This window comes from Chaetura pelagica, unplaced genomic scaffold (assembly GCF_000747805.2).
Source record: "Chaetura pelagica isolate M959 unplaced genomic scaffold, ChaPel_1.0 scaffold138, whole genome shotgun sequence".
In the NCBI taxonomy this organism is placed as follows: Eukaryota; Metazoa; Chordata; class Aves; order Apodiformes; family Apodidae; genus Chaetura; species Chaetura pelagica.
The window spans coordinates 2,944,076-2,954,523 of NW_009954215.1; the positions used below are offsets into that span (position 1 = coordinate 2,944,076).

At 41.2% G+C, this 10,448-nt stretch overlaps 2 protein-coding genes across 2 annotated transcripts in view; one reads left to right on the forward strand and one right to left on the reverse strand.

The window, feature by feature from the left end:
- The window catches only part of TMC5 (transmembrane channel-like 5), an 18,503-nt gene extending 15,265 nt beyond the window's left edge, over window positions 1-3,238 (forward strand). Inside the window, exons 18-22 of the mRNA XM_010003302.1 lie at window positions 851-929; window positions 1,227-1,319; window positions 2,097-2,195; window positions 2,498-2,543; window positions 3,117-3,238. Of these exons, the coding sequence (XP_010001604.1) occupies window positions 851-929; window positions 1,227-1,319; window positions 2,097-2,195; window positions 2,498-2,543; window positions 3,117-3,238 (439 nt within the window). The remainder of the gene's footprint in view (window positions 1-850; window positions 930-1,226; window positions 1,320-2,096; window positions 2,196-2,497; window positions 2,544-3,116) is intronic.
- A 2,737-nt stretch (window positions 3,239-5,975) lies between these two features.
- On the reverse strand, window positions 5,976-10,186 carry GDE1 (glycerophosphodiester phosphodiesterase 1). The gene is made up of 6 exons (XM_010003303.1): window positions 10,082-10,186; window positions 9,116-9,291; window positions 8,024-8,129; window positions 7,179-7,271; window positions 6,342-6,553; window positions 5,976-6,196 (listed from the first exon to the last, which is right to left on the reverse strand). The coding sequence occupies exons 1-6, from the start codon at window positions 10,184-10,186 to the stop codon at window positions 6,049-6,051; spliced, it is 840 nt and encodes a 279-aa protein (XP_010001605.1). The 3' UTR covers window positions 5,976-6,048.
- Window positions 10,187-10,448: the final 262 nt, after the last annotated feature.

Below are 10,448 nucleotides of genomic sequence, written 5' to 3' on the forward strand. Positions count from 1 at the left end.
TCACAAGCACAGGTGGTACAGGCCAGCTGTATTCTGACAAAATGCAGACATTTGGGAGGTGGTTGGTTTGTCTTTTCTGACCATTTCTCATTGGTGGAGTCATTAGAGGAGATGATTCTGTGTAAAGAAGAGCTGAACTACCCCAGGGATGCTGCAGTGGAAGGGCATGGTAGTGCACAAGCAGCCTGGTTTAAGTGAGCACACCACATGGGGAAGAGCTCTTAAGGAGGTTGCATTCTGATCCCAGCTCATCTCTGGTACATGCACATACTGCCCCCTTGGCTGAGGAAAAAACAGGATATGCTTATTATGCTCTGTGCTCACTGGTAGGGTTGGGTGTTGTAGCTGTGCTTGGTATTTCTAGCTTGGCCACACACACGTAAGGGCCCAAACCTGCTCATGTAAAACAGGATCCCACTCATTCTAGTGGGACCAGGATTGGCCTGGAAGCAATAACTGCTTAGTGTTGGGATTTAAGGTCCAGGCAAATGTTAAATAAGAGGTTTTAGGTTACTAAAGATTACTATTACGTTACTATTTATTATCCAAATTGCACCTTGTATTCTTGACTTATTTTAATTGTCCCTCTCATATGGAATACAAGTCCATAAATCTCTGGGTCTTTTCCAAGAGACTGTGTTTAGCAATTTCATGTGTTTGCCATTCCTTGTGTAACTACATGCCTACTTTCTTATATATGTATCCATATAGATGTGTGTATATAGATGTAACTGTGTATATCTTTTAATAGATAAAATAAGCAAGATAGCTTTGTTTAGGCAATGACAAGGAGGAAGTGCTCATGGGTCTGAGTGCTCATGTTGAATTTTTTTTTGTCTTTTCTGTTTAGAGTTATTACTTATATTTACTCGCAAATAATAGAAGGAAGAAAGACTGCGACCAAACTCTTACATAAGCAAATTATTAATGTAAGCTTGACTTTCCACTTTATCTATGTATTTATTTAAATTTGGCTTCCTCGTTGATTGTGTCATTCTGCTATTGTGGAGCTGTCATCTGTTTTTCCTTTGACAGTATAAGGGAGGGTGGGAGCCTTTCCTCATGGGAATTGCAGGGAAATTTAACTCACAAACAGAGTTGTTGCAAATTAATCTTACCTTTAAGCTGTGCTGCTGTAGCTCCTTCTGTAGACAATTTCAGAATAAAAGGAATTTCAAGAATCATTTGTCCATTCCAGCTAATGATCAAATATCTCTTGACCATAGGAAGGAAAAGATAAAATGTTTTTAATTGAAAAACTACGGGCACTGCAGAGGGCAAACCAAAACACAGCTGAGCCAAGAAGACAACAGCAGCAGGTCAGTTTGATAGTTCTGATGCTGCTGTTTGAATTATGTGCTTGGTATGATTTTGTGGGTTTCCTTTAGCCTGGCAAATAGGCTGCCATTTTGGGATATTTAAAATTTCACCCAAGTTGATTGATTACTAGTTAACTGCAGACAGCGAAAGGATACCGTGGAAATACTCCATTTGTTCCAGAGTGGAATTTAACCTGGGAAAGACAGAGAGAAGCCCTAACCCTCACTAGTCATGTAATATTATGAAACTGCCAGAAAACATTCCTAATATGGGTGTGCAGGGATACTAAAGGGTTTGTCCACACCTGAACCTTGCCTAGACTAAGAAAAGGAGGCTGCTTCACCCCCTGGGCCTCCAGTATAACTGCCCATCACTAATACGATAAGAGATATAAATAAACAATGTTAATAATCAATATATTGATGAATATACATATATGTTAATCTAAAAAAATATTTACTGTAAAGATGGAGCTTAAAGTGAATGGGCATCTTGGGTGTGCTCGGGCTTTTCACACACTAGACAACCTGGTGGCCTTGTCCATCATCACAAGTGGGAATCCTGAAGGGAGGGTTTCAGACCCCATAAAATGTGGCTATTCTTGCAGTTGTTAAAGTAATATTTCAGAAAGAGATGCCAAAATAATCTCATTGTGGTTCTAGTAGAAGACCCATCTCCCTAAAACAAGGGTAGTAGCCTTGGGTGTGACACTAACCATGAAGTCCTGACTGGAGCCAGAATACAGGACTGCAAATGCCAAATATTCTGTCTTTCAGAGAAGAGCCCTTTCATACCGCTCATCCCGACGCTCCGCCCGGCGACGCCCGGGCAACCGAGGAAGGGCATTTGGTGGAAACCAAAATGCATTATATGAGGTAAGATGGTCAAAAGAAAGGAAGTCTCTGCTTGATTTCCCTATGTAGAACCTGGGGCATCATCTAGACAATGAGTGTATGTTGAAGTAAGAAGTCATCCTCTATGTATAGGAATATTTTTAAAGATTAATTTGCACAGATACAAAACTGTTATCAGAATAGCTGTTGGAATACTCAGACTCCCAAATCTGCTTACGATTTGGAGAGTGTTTTTGTTACCTGTAACTGGTATCTTTTTACATAAAAGGTAACAGGCAAAGGAAGGAAATCAGTCTAAATCTACTTGTGAATTTTGTTTTCAGGATCCCTACTCTACGGGGATCATTCCGGAGAGTGGCTTCCCATTAGGTAAGCAACAAATGCTGTACTTGGAAAGCAGCTCATAGCAGCTCAGCTCAGCAAACATGTTTGATTCAGTACAGACACAGCATGTAGCAGCTGGATGTGACACACAATTCTAGCATCTTGTGTAAAGAGAAAGCAAGGCTGGGTTTTTGGGTAAACACTTTCTGTAGGATGTACTAATTGGTAGCTTACTGTGGTGGTGGTGACTTCTGAAGGCTGATCACAAGTTTCTGTATACCAGAGGGTTGAATTTCTGTGGGTAAATGAGCCATTTTGTCTTTTGGGAGCAGCCACAGGCAGGAATATGACATCAGAAATATACATTGCATCTTGGTATGAAATCTCAGAGGAGGTTATTAATGATGTAGAGTCCCTAGGACATTGTGTGTCTGGAATAAAAAAAGCAATGGAAACTTGTGTGGTAGCTTGAACTATTCTTGGTTTGCACAAACATGGAACTTCATTCCAAATGCTTGACAGATGAGACACTAAAATAACACAGGGCTTTTTAAAGGGGATGGATGGTTATTGTACCAAGACCAGCACAGCTAACATTGGTTGGTTGGTGAAAAACAGATGCAGAGACACCCCAGCCCATCAGCCAGCTGGGCATGTCTGAGGCGGTGGCGCTTGCTCTGCGGGCTAGAGAAGCAGCTCAGTGGGAAGATGAAGATGAGGATGAAGGCTACAGACCATGAGCAGGTTCATTCAGTAAGAAATGTTAAGTCATTGACTGATGTTCTGCAGAAAGCAATACCCGTTTGCACTCGTGACTGAAAGAGCCATGCATGTGGCTTTTTTACCCATAAATGGAAGGAAAAATAGAACAGATTGCAAAATCTATCCTGACTACAGTTTATTATTATCCTGTGTGTTTGAAGTAGTGATACTCTGGTGACAGACTTCCCCCAGGACTGCTCCCCACCTCAGTTACAGTAAGGGTACCTCCACAGCTGGATAATTGCTGTTGACTGAAAATAAGGAAAGTTGTGCCTAATTGTAAATAAATACTTTGGTTGAAACATTTTTATATTCAGTTACATGGTTCAAGCTGATCTGATCTTAACCAAAAGATTTATCAAATAAAAATAGAAGGAAAATAAAATGCAGTTGTTAATGACAGAGTTGTAATGGCTGTAAAGTAACTTCTATTCCACTTTCACTTTTCTGAGGCATTTAACAATTTATGACAGTCATTCAGCAGCTTTGATGCTAAAAGTTATCATAACTATCTTATCAAAATTCTGATCTGTGTAAAACCACTGCTTGTAAACCAAAAGTTTACACATCTTTTTCAGTAAAAGATTGATTGGAAGTAACACAGTTGAGATTTTTTTTTTTATCATATGACTTGAAGACATTTGATCCAGGTCCTTTTTATTCAAAGCCATAGCTTTGCCACAATTGCTTTTTTTCCCCCATTTTCTACTACTGCCTAATTTATTCTTCCCTCCTTGCTTTGGACATAAAAATGAATATTGAATATGGGCTAAGTGTTTGCAGTGAGGGTGGGGACTCTGCAGTGCCTGCAACTCGAGCAGCAACAGAAAAGGGACCTTTGGAACAAGGGTCATTAGGTCTTCTGCTGTGTAGAACATAGAGGTAAAGGCAGAGGCTACAGCACACATGAAAGAGCTGAGCAGAAACTGGCTGAGGGCAGAGCATATGTATGATAATGTGCCCCAGAGGACTCGGTGAGTTCTGCAGTGCAAGGCGCATCAGCCACAAGAACCAAAGAAGCTCACATCACCCTGACAGAAAATACCACCTCCTCACTCCTATGGTTCTTGGTGCTTGCACATAGCTCAAGATACAAGCCAAAAGCCCATCACCTTTGCAGAAAGTAGTGTAAATCTACTGCTAATTCTTAAGTTTGGACTTATATTAATTGGGATAATTGTGTAGTTCCTTCCACTGATGACTGATTTGGTGTGTTGTTTTTTTCAAAACTTTTGCCTCTTTTATAGAAGTTTTTTTAAAATATCAGTTGGCTCTGTGTACAAGGCACACTATCAAGAACACTTTATCCAAACTGCACCACAGATCCATGCAGTCTGCTGTTGGACGTTGGGTAAGTGCAGTGTTCCCCTCGCACCCTGTAAGGTGATGGCTCAGTCAGCTGGAACAGCAACACCCAAACAAGGAATCAGTTAATCCAACAACACTGACCTAACACAAGGAGCTACCTTACCAAAACAGGGTTACATGTTCTAGTCAAACATACACATTGCAGTCTAGGATATCTTGTGAGACTAGATCTGAGTAACCTGCAGCTGATAACCAAACAGTTCAGTGTTCAAATTCCTCCTTTCTGTTGAAGTTAGTATCATATTCCTCTGAAAGAAAATGGTTAAACTTAGTAATTCCATGTATAGGCCATTAAGAAATGGTGGTCCAATTTACACTGGGGCTGGCTCCATAAGGGTTTTCTGCTCTTGCTAATTCTTGACAGTCTAATTACCACCTCCCTCAGGAGCCAAAGTTGTTCCTGGTGAGTTGATGGTAGCTGTGATGGGAACACCTGGGGGTTTTACTTGTTAGAAAAAAATAGCAAGCAACCTGCACTAATGCTGGCATTTTGTATTAACTTACTGGTATACAGCTAAAACACAGTATCATACCCATGAGATATCAGATAATTTATTGGAATTGCAGACACTCCTCTGATTTCAAGTTAAATCTGGATTAGCTTCCTACATATTCTTGTGAGTGCCCTTCAATCATGCAAACAATAAGCAAAGTAAAAAGGTATTTAGGCTCTGTTGTTCTACCACTACCAGTAGTCTTTAGCTACCTTGCTTTTAAAGATAAGTACATTCATGTGCTGTGTCATGAGAAGAAACAATCTTCTGTCCTCCCTTGGCTCTTTTAAAAAGGGTGGAAGATAAAGAGTTACTCAAGTTTTATTAATTAGCACTCCTAGTCTTCACATTGAACATGGAAAGCTGACTTTCTTTTCCTGATGGAGCACAGCCATCTTTTATGCAGTACCAGGGCAATACACTCAAGCTGTATTTTGGCACCATTAGTTACAGATCGTTTTTCAAAATAGTAATGTAGATGTTTTTAAGATGCCATAAATCGACATTAATTATGCAGTTGTAGAACAGACTATTTCAATTACTAAAATCAAAGTATTCTTTTAAATTTTGACACAAAAAATTGTTGATGGGACCTTAAACCAAAGATTTAAAGCAAAGGCATAGTCTGAGGTTTCTAAAGCAACCTGCACATCCAGCATCTTGCCCCATGAGCTTGTCAAATCTGACCCTTTTACAAGGCAGTGTGAGCTCAGGCTGTGAATGAATGGCTGTACCTCAGGCTGCAGCAGAGGGGTTTTCTGCATTTGAGATCTGATCATATAGCACATGTGAAATACAGCTTTTAGTTCCTCAGAACAATGCTCAACAGTCCTGTCTGCACCCATGGGTAACCTTGATGGTGAATACTCAGACCTGCCCAAGTAAGATGGCTTTTTGTGGCTGGTGGGTGTCTGCAGAGCACCAGGCTAGTAATGAGAATCACAGTCTTCCACCAAGCTGTCAGTGATGTAGCTGGATTCAAGGATGGTTTCACAGTAGTTTTTTTCAGCGAATGTGTTCACTGTCCAGACGACCACTTGAATTCCTTTTGAAGACCAGTACCTCACGTACTCCCTGCAAGGAACAAAGACACCATCACCATAACAAGTTTACAGAACACTAAACGGAACACTAATTAACATACACTATGTTAACTCCACCCTTATATACTAATAGGATGATATTGCTTCCTAATATATTAGCAAGCTTAGACACTTACTGAGAAACAAAATTTTTGTGTGTGAGGAAAGCTGAAACCCCACACAACCGCCACAAGAAGGTGTGTAGGCTCCAGTCTATAATGACATCCATCATCATATACCAGTAATGTTTCCACAAGGAGCTGAAACGGGGTGTCCCATCTCCTAAATGACTCAGATTCCAAGGCCTGTGTGTTAGTGCTGTTACAACATTTCTGTCAGCTTTTCTCATCTAGAAGATAGAGGAAAAAAAGACTGTAATTCATACAAAAGCCAAGCTGCTTTGAATAGAAATCAGGAGCAGCCAGATACAAAGTGCTAGCTTGCATCTGCAGCTCTACCAGGATCCTTCCCTCCTCCCTCCAGATCCTTTTGTAATTTTTTTAGAAAGCTATTGATTATATTTTACTATTTTTTTTATTTAAAACATACTGAATAACCAACTACTTTTATGTTAAAAAACCTGCATAACACTTGGGCAATGGAATAAAATACATAGTAAATGGACTTGGCAATGAGTATGAGGAAAACAAGTTTTAAGAACAGTCCACATTTGCATCAGAATACGAGGTTTACTTTAACAGGTACCTTGCACACAGGTACTTGGCCACATGCCGACTGTAACAGCTACAGACTTTTTTCTACATATCTTTCAGAATGGAGGAAATTGCTGTAGATTCATCTGTGCATCCAATGAGCACAGTGATGAATGAGATAATGCATTATGCTTCATTTGTTTGTAAATGTCCCAGCAATTTTACCAATCCAGAAGTAACGTGGAACTAGGAGTTGTATATCTTACTGAAATTCCCAGACACAATTAAAATAATCCAAAATAAACTTTTAGGAAACATCACCTTATAAACAACATCTGGCATGAAAGAACAGACTATGCTGCTGTTGTACAAACGAGGAAATTCCATGTAGAGTTTTTTCAGGGCGTCAACTGCCTGCCAATCAGAGATAGACTCATGTTATATTTATACATACACTTGGATTTACTCAGCACTGCAAAGTCATTTTAGAATAATCCCCTTTAAAAATACTTGCCTGTTTCATGTAGCAGGATTGAGAGGGAACGAGGGGAGAAAAAAACCAGCACCTCGTTTATACCATTAACACAGAAATTACTTCTGTTTTCCACAACAGATTCTGTTTGCAGCAACGAGTAGCATTCTCAGTGTTTGAAATACCCTTAAATATATTGTGGATAAAGTTCTTAAGTACTACCTAGAGCTTAATTCAAGGGGAAAAATTAATTTATTTCCATATTTTGCTATGCTAAAGAAAAAATACTCCAATTTGCATAAATGTTACTGACTGATCCTGTGTATCTGCCGTTAGCAATGCAAATTACAGACAAGTGGGATCTCTAGTTGGAGGCTGAAGATGAGATACTAACCCCCCTCAGCACAGGCAGGGAACTCACTTCACCTTGTTTCATGATGGTGCTGAGGTGAACTCAAACTCATACAAGTCTCCTGTTAATTTTAAGTTGCAGCTTCCCAGGACGATGGAATGGGACGAGGGAAGAAGTTGTCTCTGCTCTGACAGCCCAACTCGATGACACAAATAACAGACCCAGTTTCACTGAGATTAGAGAAGGGTCTGTACCACACAGACCAGTTTGAGAACAGCAGAAAAGCAGGTTAGAAACCCAAAGAGAGGGTAAAGGAAGGTGTCTCAGTACAGTAAGTGGTACCTGATTTGCATGGCCTTTGACATCGAAGTAGATGATAAGATTGTGATGCATAGACTCCACAACAGCTTCTCTCAGAGTTGGTACCTTTTCACCCTGGAATTTGCTCCTGCAGAAATGGAGAACTCCTCACTGGAATGCAGTTAAGATAGACATGTGCACAGGCACACATCCCCAACTATGCAAAGCCATTTCCTAGAGATTCCTAAACAGAGTTTACTGACACACTAGTATTAGAGGTGGGACCAAGCACCACTAGCAATGGCAGTGGTGGCTCCCACCCTGTAAAAGGCTGTATGTGTAGAGGGACATGTGCACATTTCTTCCCTCAGAATGCCACTGGACAGTTGTATCCTTCCAAATTCAAGGTCTAATCTGACTCTCTCTGACCCTGTGTCCCACACTTACCACTACCCTCAGTTCTTCACCTCCTTCCTGGACTCTCACAAATAGACATTTGGTCCCAACTGCTGACCACCTACCCACCCACTTCCCCCTGCTTTGACTGCACTCCCTCAGCCTGAGCCAGACATGCAGATCCTGGCAGAACAAGCAAGACAAACTTGAGCATGCAGAGGCAGCTTCACACATGAATAAATTATTCCTGATAAGGTGACAGAAAACAACAGCTGATCAGCAGTAACTGCCTATGTGGGAGCTCTTGCTGAGTGGTTCAGGTTATCACCTTTCCAGTAACAGCCTGAGAAGATGCTACTTGTACCACAGACTCACAGGTGGATCATTTACAAGTCTGGAAATCCCTAGTGCATCTCAGAAACGTAAGGAACTCCCAGTATCTTTAGGGTCCTGCAGTCAGTTTAGGGGAAGCTTATGTAGAGATCAACCTGTTTCACACTAGGTACCTGTGGAGTTTGGCCTTGGAAGCCAATTATCTTTGCTTCACTGTCCCTATTGCAAGGATAGGAAAGTTGACACAGTCTCATACACTTCTAAAACCAAACGAGAAGTTATGGGACTCTAATTTTTAAATTTACAAACATTTTCATCAGTGATAGATCAAACAAAAAATTGTTATCAAGACAGTTTTTTTTCACTGTTGAAACAGTAGTTTCAGAATAGCAGCAACTCGTTTACCGTAGCTTATGCTTTGCAGATGGATTAAGCCTCCTTATTTCATCAAAAGTTAGGTCACACAATCTTCCAGACCCATCAGTTGTCCTGTCTACTGTATCATCATGCATGAGAATGGGAACACCATCTGCAGTAAATTCAAGATCGAACTCAACAGCCACTGCTCCATTCTCAGCTGCCTTAAAAATAAAAACAACACATACACAACAGAAGAGACAGCTTTATAGATTTAATATAAGTACAGCTATAATTAGTTTGTATTCTGGTAAAAAATAATAAGCTGTTAATGTTCTTTTCAGTAAGATTGATCTGCAGAACAAAGTAGATTTCATCCAAGTTACTGTGAGAAACATTCACAGATCAACTGAAAGTATATGATCTATTTTACAGATAAAAACACAAGTGAGAATGTCTCCAACTTGGGATGGGGACTATGACAGAATAAAAATGCAGGAAAGAATCCTGCTCAACAGATATGTAGGCATATTCCTGCTCCTATCTGAGGAATCCCCATATCAGAGAGCAGTAAGTAGCCAGGCTGACTTAGAACATTTCATACATCCTGCTCCTGCCCTGACTGTTCCAGGAACAGTCAGAAAGCACTTGAGTGAACTGCAAGCAAGACAAATTGTTCTGAAGGCCAAATGCTGTCCTGGGAAAAGGGCCAATGCACCAGGAAGTCAAATGCCAGGTATGCACTAGAGGTTATTGTAGAGGTATTTGCCTAGTAAGGCTCTCTACTGTGCACCTTCAGAATTTGCCAGAACAGAGCCCTGCCTCATCCAAAGGTAGGAAATCATCAGAGCAGCAGCATCTCATCATTACAGATACACTGCAGTTGAGGGACTGCTAATCACTATTTCACAATTCTCAGAAACAGAGTTTGAACCCTGACTGCACCACTGCCTTGCAGATGAGGCAGCATTAGGTTCCATGGCAGGGCTACACATTGTGACATTCTCATGATACCAGATTTTTCCATGACTGTGGATTCTCATCACATATTTTCAGAAGGAATGACCGGTTTCTGAACTGCTGTTCGCTCTGTCTGTTCTGCTGCAACATCAGCACCATATTGCTACACTGCTACACCGGGCATGAGCACCGGAATGACTCGGATCTGATCAAACGGCTCTCAGTCCGCTTGGGGATGAAGGGCTGCCAAGCCACACAGCTTCCAACGGCAAGTGGGGTGAGCCTGGAACTATTCAGGCGATGAGAGCTCGGTGCCTGCAGGAAAGGCGAAGTATCACACAGATCCCACAGGGCTGTATCCCAGCTCACCCACCGAGCCCCTGAGCGCCGGGCTCCCCGAGCCTCGCTCTCCCTCTACCGA